This window comes from Somniosus microcephalus, chromosome 13 (genome assembly GCF_052327205.1).
Source record: "Somniosus microcephalus isolate GS21.2 chromosome 13, FLI_Smic_1.0, whole genome shotgun sequence".
Taxonomy (NCBI): Eukaryota; Metazoa; Chordata; class Chondrichthyes; order Squaliformes; family Somniosidae; genus Somniosus; species Somniosus microcephalus.
Genome location: NC_140999.1, coordinates 5,780,430 through 5,800,341, shown reverse-complemented (window position 1 = coordinate 5,800,341; position 19,912 = coordinate 5,780,430). Strand labels below are relative to the sequence as shown.

Below are 19,912 nucleotides of genomic sequence, written 5' to 3'. Positions count from 1 at the left end.
CAAAGCGCTTTACAGCCAATGAAGTACTTTTTGAAGTGTAGTCACTGTTGTAATGTGGGAAACGTGGCAGCCAATCTGAGCACAGCAAGCTCCCACAAACAGCAATGTGATAATGACCAGATAATCTGTTTTTTAGTGATGTTGGTTGAGGGATAAATATTGTCCAGGACACCGGGGATAACTCCCCTACTCTTCTTCGAAATAGTGGCCGTGGGATCTTTTATGCCCACCTGAGAGAGCAGACGGGGCCTCGGTTTAACGTCTCATCTGAAAGACGGTATCTCCGACAGTGCAGCACTCCCTCAGTACTGGCACTGGGAGTGTCAGCCTAGCTTTATGTGCTCAAGTCCCTGGAGTGGGACTCTGAACCCACAACCTTCTGACTCCGAGACGAGTGTGCTACCCACTGAGCCACGGCTGACATGGGAGCGGTGAGGCCTCGGGCCTACAGATAGACTAGGCCGAATTTAACCCCTCCCATGCACCGTTCCCGCTGGGCTGGGGAGGGTAGGGTTGGGAGCGGTGGGTGGGGGGGGGGGGGGGGAGAAGGGTTAAAAATGCCCCCCCCCCCCGCCCCCCACAATGTCTACACACCCATGCACTTACTAGCAAGAGTCACTAAATAGCATTCAAGGGCGGAAACCCCCAGGCCCACTACAGGAGACCAGCACGCGAGGGGATCAAACTCCAGGTCAAACTCCGCCAGCGCAATTCACACCCCATCTAGAGAAACGGCATCTCATCTTCCGATTAGGCGCTCTACTGCCCTCTGGACTCAACATAGAGTTCAACAATTTCAGATCATAACCTCGGCCCCTATCACATATATATATTTTCTTCTTTTATTATCCACAATTTTTGTTAGCGCAGCTGTCCTTCATTCTGCCAGTGCAACCCACACCCCATCTAGAGCCATCCTTTGTTCCTTAACCTGTCCCATTACCACCTCCTCTCGCCTTGAATATCTCTCAATGTCTCTTTAATCTCTCCTGCCTTCGATCCTATCACTGACCTTCCCTCTTGTTCTTTCATCCCCTCCCCCCTTTTCCCAGCCCCTAAACCTGCTTTCCATTTCCTGCTTTTTTCCAGTTCCGACCAAGGGTCTTCGACCTGAAACGTTGATTCTGTTTCTCTTTCCATGGATGCTGCCCTGGCCTGCTGAGTTTACCCAGCGTTTTGTGTTGTTGTTCCACGTTTGTGCAGCTTTGGTTGGTGCCTTAGCTACTCTATTGCTTTAAATAACATCCTACGGTTGAAGCAGTAAATTGGTACGGTAATGAGGAGCATCAGTCTGCATTAAACACATTCCTCACACAACTGGCTTCACATTCTATTAATGGAAGCATTTTTCTCCACTGTTCCGACAGCTGTGCAATTAATTTATAAATCACTGGATAGATTAGCTCAGACACAGTCTTATTACATTAATGTTTTGTTAATTTAACTTCTGAAAAATAACATGCGCCTGGAATCGTGCCCACGCTCACTGTCTGTACTTTACAGAGCTCAGCTCTACTGAGGTGAAGCATAGAATCATAGAACGATATAGCACAAAAGGAGGCCATTCGGCCCATCGCGCCTGTGCCGGCTATTCAACCACCACCAACAACAACTTGCATTTATATAGCGCCTTTAACGTAGTAAAACGTCCCAAGGCGCTTCACAGGAGTGATTATCAAACAAAATTTGACACCGAGCCAAATAAGGAGATATTAGGACAGGTGACCAAATGTTTTACGGAGTGTTTTAAAGGCGGAGAGAGCTGGAGAGGTTTAGGGAGGGAATTCCAGAGCTCGGGGCCCAGGCAGCTGAAGACACAAACGCCAATGGTGGAGCGATTAAAATCGGAGATGCACAAGAGGCCAGAATTGGAGGAGCACAGAGATCTCGGAGGGTTGTAGGGCTGGAGGAGGTTACAGAGATAGGGAGGGGGGGGGTGAGGCCGCGGAGGGATTTGAAAACAAGGATGAGAATTTTAAAATTGATGCTTTGATTAACTGGGAGCCAATGTAGGTCAGCGAGCACAGGGGTGATGGGCGAACGGGACTCGGTGCGAGTTAATCAGCCTGCAAACTTCAACCACTTCCCACTATTCTCTAAGGGGCTGCCATTAACTGCATGAGACCCGCACATCAGGAGCTGATGCCACTAGCCCAGTCAACAACCCGATATAAAGGCAGTCAGTTACACTTTGCCTACTGAATTCCCAGCACTCCCTGTCCACGAATCTTACAGTCCTTTGTTGTTAAGATGTTTGGCCGCATTTTTCTCTCCGCTTTTACCCCATTGTAAAATTGCTATGTCAACATTTCGCATTGAGCTGTCACGGTGTAGTTGCAGGCTGTGGTCACTAGGTGGCGCAGCGGAGTGAGTTTCTCATGACTCTCTCCCAACTTGGTCGCCATCATGTCTATTAGAAGAAAAAAAAAATCGCCTTGCACTCACCAACTAAACAAGCAATTCACTGGTGGCGCAGTATAACATTCCGGAATTTTCCGACACTACCCGGAGCGAATTTACAAGACATCGGCCCTCGCTCTGGTTGTCTTCAGCTGCACCCCATTGTTATCCCACTTAATATACGGACCAACGAGACTGAAACATTTTCAAACATGGGTCACCCGTGTCTGCCAGACAGAAGCATTACCAGCCCACCAGGTGTCATATTAATGAAGTGGTGAACTCCAAGCAGCCTGCCACAATTGCCTAATAGTCTCGGCTGGGATTTGATCCCATGCTGGAGCAATTATGTAATATTCCAGTGATTTATCGGGAATGCGCTGGCGCAGAGATGTGCATTCCTGGACAGTGTAGAGCCCCTTTGTGCATATGGAATCGTTTGCTTCATTTTTTGATTGTCTTGTGCCAGATGCTTAGGTACAGGACTCTCGGCATCGCGGTAACAAGAGAATCGCTCAGCTTCAGCATTTTCCTCTTTCCCAATTTCCTCCCCTCGACTCCTCTTCTTTGCCGCTCGGGTACGGTTTTCCTCCACCTTCCCTCCAACCCCCCACCCCCCCGCCTCCCTCTCCCCCAGCACTAAAACAGAAGACCTGATATTTATCACGTTGCTGTTTGTGGGAGCTTGCTGTGCGCAAATTGACTGCCGCGTTTTCCTACATTACAACAGTGACTACACTTCAAAAAGTACTTCATTGACTGTGAAGCACTTTGGGACGTCCTTAAAATTTAAGTCAAACTTTATAAAAGGCAAAACCCTGTCTATGAATAATTAGCCCAGTTAAAAGATATAGATATAGCACAGAAACAGGCCATTCGGCCCAACCAGTCTATGCCGGTGTTTATGCTCCACTCGAGCCTCCTCCCGTCTTTCCTCATCTAAATCTATCAGCATAACCCTCGATTCCCTTCTCCCTCATGTGCTTCTCCAGCCTCCCCTTAAATACATCTATACTATTCACCTCAACCACTCCCTGTGGTAGCGAGTTCCACATTCTCACCACTCTCTGGGTAAAGAAGTTTCTCCTGACTTCCCGATTGGATTTCTTGGTGACTATCTTATATTGATGGCCCCGAGTTTTGCTCATCAGTCCCAGTCCTGAGGTCATGAAAAGCGCTATATAAATGCAAGTTTTTCTTTCCTTCAGTTGGACATTAGAGATCATAGAATCATAGCGCAGAAGGAGGCCATTCGGCCCATCGAGTTGGCACCGGATCCCGCAGCACTATTTAAAAAGAGAAGGGGGTTGTCTGGGGCCAACATTTCCTCCCTCAACCAACACCACTAAAAACAGCGTAATTGATCAAACACCTCTTTGCTGTTTGTGGGATCTTGCTGTGTGCAGAACGCCTGCCCTTTGCCCATTTAAGAACAGTGACTGCGTTTCAAAGAAATTCATCATATGTGACGCATTTTGGGAGATTTCTGAATCTAAGTGGAAATCCTTAAATCATCTCTGCCTGACCTGCACGGCGGCTCATTCGTAAATTTAGATGCTCATTAATCCTGACTGTGCATCTCAAATTCAGCCTAAAAGAAACCCATCCTTTATTGCCCCACCATGAATCATTACTCTGCTTGAATATGTGAATACTGACCCGAATACTAAATCTCTAACATATTAAAAATCTCGCACCTCTGTGCACTTTCTGTCAGATGTTTCCGTTATAGATTCCTGAATCCACATTTATAAGGGAAACTGTCTACGCAAATTTATACACTCCTCGAGTGCGTCCCTGCAGCGCCACCCCAGGCAGGAGGGTGTAATTACAGCGTGACATGTTTACATGGACAATATAGGAACATAGGCACAGGAGAAGGGCATTCAGCCCCTCGAGCCTGTTCTACCATTCAATTAGATTACGGCTGATCTGTATCTTAACTCCATCTCCCCACCTTGGTTCTGTAACCCTTAATACCCTTGCCTAACAAAAATCTATCAATCTCAGTTTCAATTGACCCCCGGCCTCAACAGCTTTTTGGGGGGGAGAGTTCCAGATTTCCACCACCCTTTGTGTGAAGAAGTGCTTCCTGACATCACCCCTGAACGGCCTGGCTCTAATTTTAAGCTTATGCCCCCTTGTACAATTTCCATTATAAATGTGGATATAGGAACTTAATGGATTTACGAAAATAAGGACAGAATGTATGGTTGTTAAATTACATCTACGCTCCCTGAGATGGTGGAGGTGAGCCTTCTTGAACTGCTGATAGCGATTTGAAAGAACTGAGGGGTTTGCTGGGCCACTTCAGAGGGGAGGGGGAGGGGGCTAAGAGTCAACCATGTTGGTGAGGGACTGGAGTCACATGTAGGCCCAGACCGGGTAAGGCCGGCAGGTTTCCTTCCCTAAAGGACTTTAGTGAACCGGTTGAGTTTTTATGACAATCTGACAGCTTCATGGTCACTTTTACTGATACCAACTTTTAATTTCCAGATTTGTTAAAAAAAACTGAATTCAAATTCTCAAACTACCGTGCTGGGACTTGAACTCGCATTCTACTGGATGATTAATCCAGTCACTGGATTACTTGACCAGTAACATAAAGACTGCACTACCGTACCCTATTGTACACTCTACCCTCCTCTACCCCCACCTCATTCCTCTACCTAGTGTCAGCTGTGGCTCAGTGGGCAGCACCCTCGCCTCTGAGTCAGAAGGTTGTGGGTTCGAGTCCCACTCCAGGAACTTGAGCACATAAAGCTAGGCCGACACTCCCAGTGCAGTGCTGAGGGAGTGCTGCACTGTCGGAGGTGCCGTCGTTTGGATGAGACGTTAAACCGAGGCCCCATCTGCTCTCTCAGGTGGATATAAAAGATCCCAGGGCCACTATTTCGAAGAAGAGCAAGGGAGTTCTCCCCGGTGTCCTGGGGCCCAATATTTATCCCTCAACCAACATAACAAAAACAGATGATCTGGTCGTTATCACATTGCTGTTTGTGGGAGCTTGCTGTGCGCAAATTGGCTGCCGTGTTTCCCACACTGCAACAGTGACTCCACTTCAAAAGTACTTCATTGGCTGTAAAGCGCTTTGAGACGTCCGGTGGTCGTGAAAGGCACTATATAAATGAAAGTCGTCGTCTTCTTCTTCTCCACCTCCCTCCTTCCTTTACCCTCACTCGCTTCCCTACTCCACCTGCCTCCTCCACCCTTCATTACTCTCCTACCCTCCATTCCCCCAGCACCAGGCTCTGCCCTCCTATCCACCTTTAACCTCCCTCGTATCTCTTTCACCTTGGCACCTCTAATGCCGTCAACTCAGGGAGTCCAGCGAGGGCTCCTTAGAGGAACAGACACAGGTTGCTCCAACCCACTCGACCATTGGCGACTTTCATTTCACCTCGAGCTGGGCCGGATTCAGTGGCCGCTCCTGGAACAGACAAGGATAAAAGCTATAACACTAGGGCTAATAATCACCAACAAAAGATTTTTAAAAAATATATAAATGTTGAGTCTGGCAATGGTTGAACCAGCTTTAGCCGCCTGTTAAAGTCCTCTGGCCCATTTTGTGGAATTGCTGTGGGTCGCGTTGCTGGACTTTAATTTAACGTGGAAGAGGTTCAAAGGGAGCTGCAGATTCTTTCACATTAATGTCTGCATAAAATATCCCAGTAAATTCGCCAGCAAACTATATACAAGCAGAGAGCCGTAAAATAAAAAGCAACTGGTTTCAGGGTGTTGACAGATACACAGCTCCGTGCCAAAATGGAACAAAATGTTTCTTGTAGAAAAAACAGCCTGAAAAGTTAAAGTCCTCCAAAAAGTCGGCGGGCGGGTGGAGCTGCTAACAGGGATACTGCTGGGGAACTGAGCTGATGTTTACAAAAAAGAACGTTTAAGGCCTCGGTTAGAAATAAACACCTACAATGTTGATGGTGTGTGATGCTCACGAGCTTTTTTTTTTTGCAGCTTTCACAAGCAGCGTGAGCAGGGTGGACAGCGCCGATATCGCAGTCACACCCTGACGTAATAAAACTCACTACGCACTTGGTTTGAGCGTAAAGCAAGGCTTTAATCAACTTGTTTCAGAACATGGAGGTCTAGTTGTACTTCACTAGTTCCTTGTCTTACAAAATGTCCCTGGGTAGCTGGGCCCACGCCCGAGTATTTATACTTCTTGGACAGCGCCACCAGCTGGCTGTCCAGCGTTATTTCATGAGTAGTTTCTTGATGAGGATGAGATTTTTAACACACCCAAAGTATTAAACAAAAAAAGAGAGGAAAACACCTCTTCACGCAGAGGGTGGTAGAAGTGTGGAACTCTCTTTCCCCCAAAAGGCAGTCGATGCTGGGGCTCAATTAATCATTTTAAATCTGGGATCGATAAGACTTTTGCTAGGCAAGGGTATTAAAGGTTACGGAACCAAGGGTGGAGTTAAAGATACAGATCAGCCATGATCTCGGTCAATGGCGGCACAGGCTCGAGGGGCTAAATGGCCTCCTCCTGTTCCTATGTAATTGTAAATACAAACGTAATTCTGATCTGACGAGGAATACTAAACGTGTACGCATTTACTATGTCGCTGCCTAGTCGTCTCCAGAAGTTCCTTCATCCATGACAGAGGCGAGTGTGCTACCAACTGAGCCACGGCTGACACCTATTAGAGAATTCAGGAGAAACTTCTTTACCCAGAGAGTGGTGAGAGTGTGGAACTCGCTACCACAGGGAGTGGTTGAGGCGAATAGCAGAGATACATTTAAGGGGAAGCTGGATAAACACGAGGGAGAAAGGAATAGAAGGATATGCTGATGGGGTGAGATGAAGAGGGGTGGGAGGACGCTGGTGCGGAGCAGAAACACCGACACGGAGCAGTTGGGCCGAATGGCCTGTTTCTGTGCTGTAAATACTTAGTAATCCTGTAACCTTTTCTTTTGTATTTCTGCCTCCCTTTTTCTTCAGCCAAAGGTCAACCAAACTGCAACTCGCAACCACTGGAGCATTTCATCAAACTGCCAGGGAACTGCTTTCAGGCGGTGACCAATTCGCTCTACTACGACGTCAGGAAGTGCCCCAACAGCAGGTGTGCCGGGGACCTGAACTCTGACCTCCACTGCAAGGACAGCACGAGCTACTGCTGCGGGGTGAAGCGGATGAAGCGCGAGGAGGTCCCGTGCCAGGGATACGTCCTTCCCATCAAGGTGGTGGCTGAGTGCGGCTGCAAGAGGTGCCTGGAGCCCAAGGTGTTAGTCAGAGGGAGGGCGGTGGCGGCGGATAACGGGGAGCCACTCCGATTCGGGCAGATCGTCGTGGGCAACGAGAGAGTTGGCCTGACAGGCTACAAGGGGACCTTCACCATTCAGGTACCTCAAGAAACGGAAAGACTTGTTGTCCAGTTTGTCGACAGGCTGAACAAGTTTGTGGACACCGTTAAGGTCTTTCCTTTTGACCGGAAAAGCGGCGCAGTGTACTTTGAGGTCAAGCTAATGAGGAAATCAGAGCCAATAGAAATCGACTCTACCAAAGGCATCACCATTCCCCTGGGAGAAATGGAAGGGGAGGACACCATTGGCAAGATAGAAATTCCACCCAACACATTCCGCAGAAGCAACGGGGAGAGCTACAGTGGGAAAGTCAAGGCCAGTGTGACCTTTCTGGACCCGAGGAACATCACCCTAGCCACGACTGCCTCGAGCGACCTGAACTTTGTGGATGAAGAGGGGGATGTTCTCCCACTGAGGACCTACGGCATGTTCTCAGCAGACTTCCGGGAGGAACTATCGAACGAGGCCCTTGAAGCCGCCTGGGTCACGGTCTACCTCGACACCGCCAGCATCAAGATGCCGGAGCACGTGCAGATGATGAGGCTGTGGTCCTTGAACCCGAACACTGGTTTCTGGGAGGAAGAGAGCCTCTTCCACCTCGAGAAGAGAAAGCGAAGCAAACGCGAGGAGAGGACCTTCTTGATCGGCAACATGGAGATCCGGGAGCGTCGGCTTTTCAACCTGGACGTTCCGGAAGGCAGGCGTTGCTACGTGAAAGTAAGGGCCTACATGAGCGAGAAGTTCTTGCCCAGCGAGCAACTAGAGGGAGTTGTGATATCACTGATTAACCTGGAACCTCTGCCCGGCTACACGGCCAATCCTCGGGCCTGGGGGCGTTTTGACAGTGTAATAACGGGGCCTAACGGGGCCTGCCTTCCCGCCTTCTGTGACGCCGAGAGACCGGACGCTTACACCGCTTACGTTACGGGCACCCTCGGCGCCGAGGAACTGGAGGCCGCCGCCTCAAGTCCCAAGATGAACCCCAACATCATTGGCGTGTCTCAGCCCTTCCTCGGCAAGCTTGACTACCAGAGGACGGACCACGAGGACGAAAAGCTGAAGAAAACGGCCTTCAAAATTAATCTCGCTAAACCCAACGCAAATAACATTGACGAGACAAATGGCCCGATCTACGCGTACCAGGACGTGAAAGACTGTGAGGATGCCCCCATCTCGGCCAACCACTTCAGATTTTACAAAGTGGAAAAGGACAAGTACGAGTACGACGTGGTGCCTTTTGAGGAGAATGACTTGACCAGTTGGACCGGGGACTACCTCTCCTGGTGGCCCAACCCGCAAGAGTTCCGCGCCTGCTATGTTAAGGTCAAAATTAATGGGCCGCAGGAAGTCATGGTGAGGTCGCGCAACACCGGCAGCACGCACCCGGAGACCGTGGGGCAGCTGTACGGCATCCGCGACGTGCGCAGCGTCCGGGATCTGGTCAACCACAACATTTCGTCCGCTTGCGTCGAGTTCAAATGCGGCGGCATGCTGTTCGACCAGAGCAAGGTTGACCGCACTCTGGTGACGCTGATCTCCCAGGGCGGCTGCCGCCGTACCGGGATTAACAGCCTGCTGCAGGAGTACCTGCGGAGGCACCCGCCCTTGGCCCTGAACAACGACACGGCCGCTTTCAGCATGCTGGCCCCCGTCGACCCGCTGGGCCACAACTACGGCATCTACACCGTCACCGACCAAAACCCGAGGCTGGCCAAGGAGATCGCCATCGGCCGCTGCTTCGACGGCACCTCCGACGGCTTCTCCCGAGAGATGAAGGTCGACCTCGGCAACGCCTTGACCTTCAGCTGTCAGGAGAAGCCTGTGACCCGCCAGAGCCTCTTCCAGCGGATCCAGACCTCTCCGGCCGAGACACTGACACAGATTGGGGTGGAAATGAGGAGACTGACACAAATCCGACCGGCGCAATCTCGGATTGTAGCCTACCCTTCGGGGCAAAGGAATCGCAGGGCCCGGATAGTCAACAGAAACATCAGAAGACAGTAGATTGGAATGGACTTTTCTTGATCCCAAATTGATAGGTATATTGTAAGATCTGTATATAGTGAACACTATAGTGATAGCAGCTGAATTCTTGTTTTCTAAGGGACATTTTTTGATAGGGTGGGGGATTCTTTAGCACTGTACGCAGTCAATCAAGGCCATGCTCAACTGTGTAGATTGGACGTTTGTTGGGGCACATTACTGTACTGACCTTTCACCTCTGGGCATCGGGACCAAATGCACCCCCCAAACTGATGGGCTGGAAGTTCCCTCTCCCTGTTGGTTACAGGCTCCTATGTGACGTGAACCTGGGGGGGAGTTTCAAGCCAGTTCCGAGTGGAGGTGGGCTGGTAGCTCAAAACCGCCCGCTATTTGGCACACGCTGTCACTGTTCCTCGGTGAGTTCGACAGGATGTTCAGAGTGTCAGCTGTGGCTCGGTGGGTAGCACTTCTTACCTCTGAGAGTCAGAATGTTGTGGGTACAAGACCCACTCCAGAAACTCGAGCACAAAGAAATCTAGGCTGGCGTTCCAGTGCAGTACTGAGGGAGCGCTGCACTGTTGGGGGTGCAGTACTGAGGGAGCACTGCACTGTTGGGGGTGCAGTACTGAGGGAGCACTGCACTGTTGGGGGTGCAGTACTGAGGGAGCACTGCACTGTTGGGGGTGCAGTACTGAGGGAGCACTGCACTGTTGGGGGTGCAGTACTGAGGGAGCACTGCACTGTTGGGGGTGCAGTACTGAGGGAGCACTGCACTGTTGGGGGTGCCGTACTGAGGGAGCGCTGCACTGTTGGGGGTGCAGTACTGAGGGAGTGCTGCACTGTTGGGGGTGCCGTCTTTTGGATGAGACGTTAAACTGAGGCCCCATCTGCCCTCTCGGGCGGATGTAAAAGATCCCACGGCACGATTTCGAAGAACAGTGACGTTATCCCTCAATCAATATCTGAAACAGATTATCTGGTCATTATCACATTGCTGTTTGTGGGAGCTTGCTGTGCGCAAATTGGCTGCCACGTTTCCTACATTACAACAGCGACTACACTTCAAAAAAGTACTTCATTGGCTGTGAAGCACTTCAGGATGTCCGGTGGTTGTGAAAGGCGCTATAGAAATGCAAGTCTTTTTTTCTTTTTATGATTTGGGAGCGGTCCTTCTGATCCTATGATCATGATGTGTTGGTCAGACAGAGTAGAGGGAGCATGGATGAAGAGTTCTGGTAGTGCAGTTGTGATGTTATTGCACTAGTAATTCAGAGAACGTGAGTTCAAATCCCACCATGGCAGTTTAAAATATAAACTCAAGGTTTTTCAAAATCTGGAAATAAAAAGCTGGTACCAATAAAAGTGAACATCAAGCTGCCGGATTGTCGTAAAAACCCAACGGGTTCATTAATGTCCTTTTAGGGACGGAAACTTGCCGTCCTTACCCTGTCTGGACCTATATGTGACTCCAGTCCCAGACCATTGATGAGCAGGGGGGGTGGGAGGGGGAGAGAAGCAAATACTTTTGGTGACATGAAGCAGAATTTCTGTTCTTTACAAGATGCAATTGTAAAACTGCAGGGTGCTCTATTTAGGAAATAACCCAATTTAGCTAAACTCCTTTTAAAAGAGCAGATAGACTGGTAGGAAGCAAAATCTGTACAAGATGTCCCCTTTGAGATGGAAATTCCTAACTTACTGCTCAGAAGATTTACTACGCACTTATCAACAACAACAACTTGTATTTATATAGCGCCTTTAACGTAGTAAAACATCCCAAGGTGCTTCACAGGAAGGTTATCAAACAAATTTTAACACCGAGCCACATAAAGGAGAAATTAGGGCAGATGCTTGATCAAAGAGGTCGGTTTTAAAGAGCGTCTTAAAGGAGGAGAGGCGGAGAGGTTTATGGAGGGAATTCCAGAGCTTAGGGCCCAGGCAACAGAAGACACGGCCGCCAATGGTGGAGCAAAGGAAATCGGGGGATGCTCACGAGGCCAGAATTGGAGGCGCGCAGAGATCTTGGGCGGGGGTATAGTGAGGTTGTCACATTCACCAATCTAACTTGCAGTGCTGGTAACATGGAGTGAAACTCAGCTGGTGAATCAGGGAATGTCTGGAGTAGCGACTGGATTGCAGGTAGTCGCTGGCTTTGTTCTTGGAATGGGGAGCCCCTGCAATTGGATCAGAACCTGATGCCAGAGTTATACTCTCACTTTTGCGTTGCTGCGACATGGAAGCTACTTCACTGTGACACAAAAGTAGCAGTTTAACTGCACCCTCAAATACTGAAGTGGGGCTCCGGAATACTTGTGGTTCCCAAAGCTCTCCACCACTGGGGGTTTTCCTCACCTCGTGTCTGGGTCTGTTGCAGACTCGCTGATAGAGACTGATCGCTGTGATTGGTCAACGACTCCATTATCGTATCGTGCGACTCCCAGGATGGTAGAAGGCGAATTAGATGGACCCCGGTGTTTTTTTTAATTTAATCTCACAATTTCCTATGTTCTGATCCAGCTCCTACCAGTGGAAATCTGGAATTAAAAAGCTGGGATCAGTAAAAATGACCGTGAAGCTGTCAGATTGTCGTTAAAAACCCAACTGGTTCACTAATGTCCTTTTAAGGAATGAAACCTGTCGTCCTTACCCGGTCTGGCCTCCATTCCCACACCAACGTGGTTGACTCTTCTGAAATAGCCTGGCAAGCCACTCAGTTGTATCAAACTACTATAACAAAAACCACTTGAATTTGTAGAGCATCTTTAATGTAGTAAAATGTCCCAAGGCGCTTCACAGGAGCGTCATCAAACAAAATTTGACAACAAGCCAGATAAGGAGATATTAGGGCAGAGGTCAAAGGGGTAGGTTTTAAAGGAGCGTTTTAAAGCAGGAGAGAGAGGCGGAGAGGTTTAGGGAGGGAATTCCAGAGCTCAGGGGCCCAGGCAGCTGGAGGCACGGCCGCCAATGGCGGAGCGATGGAAATCGGGGGATGCGCAAGAGGCCAGAATTGGAGGAGCGCAGAGATCTCGGAGGGTTGTAGGGCTGGAGGAGGTGACAGAGATAGGGAGGGGGGGGCTTGGGCAACTAGGGATGGGCAATAAATGCCAGATTTGCCAGTTCCGCCCACATCCCAAGAATAAATAAAAACTATGAAAGCTCCAAAGAATGCTCAGTCTCCAAAGGGTTAATCTAATCAGAAATAACAACAGAAAATGCTGGAAAAACTCAGCAGGTCAGGCAACATCCGTGGAGAGGAATTTGAGTTGACGTTTCGGGTCGAACCCTTCTTCAAAACTGGAAAGAAAAGATGCATCGGAGGCAGGGCTGCGATCGGACAAAAGAATAAAAGAAACAAGAGAAGTAAAAAAGAGACAATGAAAGGTGTTAGAAGCTAGACAAGATGGTAATAGGCTGAGATTGGGTGTAAAGTGTACTGGCAGGGCAAGAGATAGCTGCCAGGTGTGAGAGTGAAACAAAAGGAAAGGGGGGGGGGGGAAGGAGTGGAAAAATTACAAGAAAAAATGAAATAGGGGCCGAGGTTATGATCTGAAATTGTTGAACTCGATATTGAGTCCGGAAGGCTGCAGAGTGCCTAAACGGAAGATGAGGTGCTGTTCCTCGAGCTTACGTTGAGCTTCCGTGGAACAATACAAGAGGCCAAGGACGGTGAGGTCCGAGTGGGAATGGAGCGTTGAATTAAAATGAATTGGTTCTCCCATAGTTCAACTCAACTCATTCCTTCTCAAGACCTTAAATATATGAAACCTTTTCCTTTCTTTCTACAATCTGCAGACAATAAAACCCAGTCTTGGCATTTCTCCGCCACTTCTTTTGTTGCCCTACAACAGTAACTTCATTGGCTGTAAATTGCTTTGGTCCTGAGGTCGTGAAAGGCGCTGTAGACATCCAAGTTCTTTCTTTGATTAGTTTCAACATCTCTTCCTACTCTTTTCAGCTATGGGCCTTGGCCCTTCACCTCGGGTTACTCAATGTAAAAATGAATGAAAAACTGCCCAGCATTGTAAGCCACACTACAACCAGATGATTGCAGCAAGTTGGGCCAAAAGCATTGGAAGATCTTGGCAAAGGGAAGCTAATGTTGTAATCCAGGGACAACATCACTGCCAAGAAACAAGTTAAAAATTATCTCAAAGTCTAAGGTCACCAAATGAAAACTTTGACAGAACAAGGCTTTTGCCCAATTTTCCCAAGGAGTTCTGCATTGGAAATTAGTGTTTTATCATAGAATTTACAGCATTTCCTACATTACAGCAGGGACTACACTTCAGACATACTTCATTAGCTGTAAAGCGCTTTTGGACGACCTGAGGTCATGGCACTATTTTTTTTTTGTCACTGAAGGAGGCCATTCAACTTGTTCTTTGACTGGAGCTTTCTACATTTATTTATCCCATTTCCCTGCCTGCACCCTCATTTTTTTTAATGTATTTTTCTGTTTCAAGTACTTGTCAAAATTTGCTTTTTAAATGAGTCCCTACCTCAATAACTCTTTCAGTGGGTGGTAGTGCTCCCACCTCAGAGTCAGAAGGGTTCGAGCCCCACTCCAGAGACTTGAGCACATAATCCAGGCTGACACTCCACTGCAGTGCTGAGGGAGTGCAGCACTGTCGGAGGTGCTGTCTTTCGGATGAGACGTTAATCTGAGGCCCCGTCTACCCTCCCTGATGGATTTTAAAAATCCCATGGTATTATTGGAAGAAGAGCAGGGGGGTTTTCCCCAGCGTCCTGGTCAATATTTATTCCTCAACCAACAGCTAAAACAGATTATCTGGTCATTATCATATTGCTGTCTGTGGGAGCTTGCTGCTTGTAAATTGGCTTTTATGTTTCCTACAGTGACTACACTTCAGAAAGTACTTAGACAAAAAGAAAATACTGCGGATACATCTTCCCCTCACCTCCCCTTTCAGCATTCTGAAGGAACCGCTCCCTCCGCGACACCCTGGTCCGCTCCTCTATCACCCCCAACACTCCTTCCCCTTCGCCCGGCACCTTCCCATGCAAGTGCAGGAGATGCAACACATGCCCTTATACCTCACCCCTTCCAGGTGAAACAGCGATTTACTTGTACTACTTGCAATTTAGTATATATTGTATTGGGGAGACCAAACGCAGATTGGGTGACCGCTTTGCGGAACACCTCCGTTCAGTCCGTAAGGGGGACCCTGAGCTTCCGGTTGCCTGTCATTTTAATTCACCGCTCCACTCAGACCTCACCGTCCTCGGCCTCTTGCATTGTTCCACGGAAGCTCAGCGTAAGCTCGAGGAACAGCACCTCATCTTTCGATTAGGCACTTTACAGCCCTCTGGACTCAATATCGAGTTCAACAATTTCAGATCATAACCTCAGCCCCTATTATATATATATATTTTTTTTTATCCACACCTTTTGTCTTTTTTTCTTCTCTCTCACAGGGCAGCTGTCTTCCATTCTGCCGGTGCAATTCACACTTCATCCTGAGCCATCCTTTGTTTCTTAACCTGTCCCATTACCATCTCCTTTTGCCTTGAATATCTCTTAATGTCTCTTAACCTCTCCTGCCTTCTATCCTATCACAGACCTTCCCTTTTGTTCTTTCATCCCCTCCCCCCTTTCCCAGCCCCTAAACTTGCTTAAAAATCTGTTCCATTTCCTGCTTTTTTCCAGTTCTGACGAAAGGTCATCGACCTGAAACGTTAACTCTGTTTCTCTCTTCACAGATGCTGCCTGACCTGCTGAGTATCTCCAGCATTTTCTGTTTTTATTTTAGAAAGTACTTAATTGGCTGTGAAGCGCTTTGGGAAGGGTGTGAGGTTGTGAAATGCACTATAAAAAAAATTTTTCTTTCATTTATTAATTAATGGCTGCTGGCAGCAATGTGAAAGCTAGAATGGCCTAATCATGATGCACATTGCTGCAAGGTCTCCAGTTGTTCAGGTCCATGTTGCTGTACATCGAGAACAGTGACTTATATTCTGTGACCTTTTATTCCTCCAGCTCCTCACGTTGCTCAAACCAGATTTATTCAGTCTCAACTTGAACTAATCCTGTGGGGGAGTTGACGGCCTAAGTTTAGACCCCAGCATCTCCAGGGAGTATTACGTTGGTAAACCAACAACTAGCCTCAGCATTGGTCACATTTCCAAGACCTGAGGTGTTTCAGTATCACAGCAGCTTTGATAAGCCATTGCCATAGTTACATAGAAGATAGGAGCAAGAGTAGGCCATTCGGCCCCTTGAGCCTGCACCGCCATTCAACGAGATCATGGCTGATCATCCAAATTCAGTACCCTGTCCCTGCTTTCTCCCCATATTCCTTGATCCCTTTAGCCTTAAGAAATATATCCAACTCCTTCTTGAATATATTTAATGAATTGGCCTCCACTGCCTTCTGTGGTAGAGAATTCCACAGGTTCACCACTCTCTGGGTGAAGAAATTCCTCCTCATCTCTGTCCTAAATGGCTTACCCCTTATCCTTAGACTGTGACCCCTGGTTCTGGACTCCCCGACCATCGGGAACATCCTTCCTGCATCTAGTCTGTCCAGTCCTGTTAGAATTTTATAAGTTTCAATGAGATCCCCTCTCATTCTTCTAAACTCCAGCGAGTACAAGCCCAATCGACCCAATCTCTCCTCATATGTCATTCCTGCCATCCCTGGTATCAGTCTGGGGAATCTTCGCTGCACTCCCTCCATGGCAAGAACATCCTTCCTCAGATAATGCCAATGCCAAATGGCACCCCCTGATGCACTGGAAGATCTAATCATTCATATGTAGATAAATAAATGCCAATTTTAGTGTCAGTTTTGAATCTTCCATATTCGATTTGTCAATGCAAGTGTAGCATTGGTGAGAAGCAATTTTGGCTTCACCCTGACGTTAAACATACAGAGTGTGAATGCAGCATTAGTCACTTGTATGGTGTTCATTCAGACCCAACTGGCAAAAAGGTAGTGTCCTAACAACAATGACAATTTGCATTTATATAGCGCCTTTAACGTGGTAAAACATCCCGAGGTGCTTCACAGGAGCGATTATCAAATAAAATTTGACACCGAGCCACATAAGGAGATATTAGGGCAGGTGACCAAAAGCTTGGTCAAAGAGGTAGGTTTTAAGGAGTGTCTTAAAGGAGGAGAGAGAGGCGGAGAGGTTTAGGGAGAGAATTCCAGAGCTTGGGGCCCAGGCAGCCGAAGGCACGGCCGCCAACGATGGAGCGATGGAAATCGGGGAATGCGCAAGAGGCCAGAATTGGAGGAGCTCGGAGATCTCGGAGGGTTGCAGGGCTGGAGGAGGTTAGAGAGTTAGGGAGGGGGAGCGATGCCTGATCTGGAATGGATTCAACTAGGTCCTGGCAAGACTTCACCATCAGAAAAAAGGAGATTTGTTCTTGAGCTATGTCCCAGAGATGAAGCAACAGTATTGTGCCAAAACAAAAAAAAATCAATCCTGATCTGTTGCAACAAGAAAATGAACATTGTCCAGTTGGAAACACTTTATTTCATTTTTTTTGGCAGTATTTGAGGTAATCCCAATATGGTTATCTCACTCAACTGGATTTAAAACTTAAAGCAACACTCCATCGCCTGTAAATTATTGTAAAATTTATTTACTGCATGTTTTGTGTTTATTTCTTTAGTTTATGTGTCATTTTTAAGAGAAATGTACCATAATGTACATCCTTGTTATGTAGAAGTCAGTAATGGTATCGTTTCGTCTTTACTCCTGTAGAGAATAATTTTTGTTTCCTTTCAATCGTGCTCTCGTCTTCATTAACTTATTCAGCCGCGGAGACACACAAACGTCTGCACATAGGATACCCATCAGCACGCATGCACACTCGTGCTAATCAAAGTACTGTAGAGTTTCCAGTAGGATTTCTTGGGCGAACAGGACTGAACCCCCCCCCCCCCAACCAACAGCTTCCTGCTCGTCCGCACCTCGTTGTGAGGACATTTATGTATTTCTTCAGAGAATGCTAGCTCCTTCCCTCCTAATCTTGACTCCTCTCCCGGATACTCTCCAGGGAACACTGGTTGGATGTGGTAGGAGCTGGACTTGAGGGACGTGTTTTTCCCTAGTGAGATGTTGGTGGTCCTCCAAACCAGCATGTTGCGTTCCCTTACACCTGTACTGCTTGTTGTGTACTTTATGTCAGTGTTGAGAAAGAGGGGTGCACATTAGGTGTCTACATTCTCATCTCCCCCTCTGGTTCTTTTGCCAATTATCTTCAATCTGTGTCCTCTGGTTACCGACCCTCCTGCCACTGGAAACAGTTTCTCCTTATTTACTCTACCAAAACCACTCATAATTTTGAACACCTCTATTAATTCTCCCCTTAACCTTCTCTGCTTTAAGGAGAACAATCCCAGTTTCTCGAGAACATAAGAAATAGGAGCAGGAGTCGGCCATACGGCCTCTCGCGCCTGCTCCGCCATTCAATAAGATCATGGCTGATCATCGACCTCAACTCCACTTTCCTGCCCGATCCCCATATCCCTCGATTCCCCTAGAGTCCAAAAATCTATCGATCTCAGACTTGAATATACTCAACGACTGAGCATCCACAACCCTCTGGGGTAGAGAATCCCAAAGATTTGCAACCCTCCGCGTGAAGAAATTTCTCACCTCAGTCCTAAATGGCCGACCCCTTATCCCGAGACTATGCCCCTCGTTCTCTAGTCTCTCCACGTAACTGAAGTTCCTCGTCCCTGGTATTGTTCTGGTAAATCTCCTCTGCACCCTCCAAGGCCTAGGTTGGCTCCTTTTAGAACATCCAACTTTGTGTCCTGGGCGTTTCCCGCAAATTGCTGTGGTATTGTTTCCCTGAGCCACATTTTGTTCGGTTGTAGTTTTACCTGTGACCAGCTCTGTTTCCGGATGTACGTTATCTTTGCATTGTGTAATATTCTGCCAGTTGCTCAATCTCATGTATTTGCTGAACCATTGTTCACTTTGAAAACCTTTAAATAAAGTGGTGTGGGGGAAAAACATACCGCGTCTATTCAAAATGACTGTCAGGGCTCCCTCGACGACCGAATAAGAAAAGGGTCCACCTCATCCCCTATCTGTGCTCAGTTAGCTAGGGGCAATGATTAGAGCAGTGTAAACTGTAGCTCCGTGGGTAGCGCTCTTGCCTCTGTGTCAGAAGATTGAGGGTTCAAGTCCCACTCCAGAGACTTAGAATCATTGAATAGTACAGCACAAAACGAGGCCATTTGGCCCATTCAGTCTGCGCCGGCTAATCCAGTCAGTCCCACTCCCCCGCTCTTTCCCCATATCCCTGCAATTTTTTCTCCTTCAAGTATTTATCCAATTCCCCTTTGAAGGCTATTATTGAATCCTTACTCACCGCCCTATCAGGCAGCGCATTCCAAATCCTAACCACTCGTTGCGTAAAAAAGTTTCCCCTCATGTCGCCTCTGGTTCTTTTGCCAATCACCTTAAATCTGTGCCCTCTGGTTATTGACCCTTCAGCCATTGGAAAGAGTTTCTCTTTATTTACTCTATCTTGAGCACAAAATGTAGGCTGACACTCTCAGTGCCAGTGGTGAGTGAATGCTGCATTGTCGAAGGTGCCGTCTTTCAGATGAAACGTTAAACCGAGGTCCCGTCTGTTCTCTCAGGTGGACATAAAAGATCCCATGACACTATTTCGAAGAGCAGGGAAGCTCTGGGCTAATACTTATCCTTCAACCAACACGTAAAAACAGATTTGTTTTTTTTTATTCGTTCATGCGATGTGGGCGTCGCTGGCAAGGCCGGCATTTATTGCCCATCCCTAGTTGCGAAGGTGGTGGTGAGCCGCCTTCTTGAACCGCAGTGGGCAGTTAAGAGTCAACCACATTGCTGTGGGTCTGGAGTCACACATAGGCCAGACCGGGTAAGGGTGGCAGATTTCCTTCCCTAAAGGACATTAGAGAACCAGATGGGTTTTTATGACAATCCGGTAGTTTCATACTAGCTTTTTATTCCAGATTTATTTAATTAATTGAATTTAAATTCCCCATCTGCCTGTGGTGGGATTTGAACTTACGTCTCCAGATCATTAATCCAGTAACATAACCACTATGCTACCGTACCCATTCTTACTTCTTCTTCTTAGGCAGTCCCTCAGAACCGAGGATGACTTGCTTCCACATTAAAAATGAGTTCTCAGGTGACTGATGAGTCCAATGCGGGACCTACAGGCTCTGTCACAGGT

The 19,912-nt window shown here is 47.8% G+C and overlaps 1 protein-coding gene across 1 annotated transcript in view; it reads left to right on the top strand.

The window, feature by feature from the left end:
• The window catches only part of cilp2 (cartilage intermediate layer protein 2), a 59,768-nt gene extending 48,573 nt beyond the window's left edge, over positions 1-11,195 (top strand). The window contains exon 9 of the mRNA XM_086005982.1: positions 7,361-11,195. Coding sequence (XP_085862108.1) covers positions 7,361-9,726 — 2,366 coding nt within the window. The 3' untranslated portion in view covers positions 9,727-11,195. The remainder of the gene's footprint in view (positions 1-7,360) is intronic.
• The last annotated feature ends 8,717 nt before the right edge of the window (positions 11,196-19,912 follow it).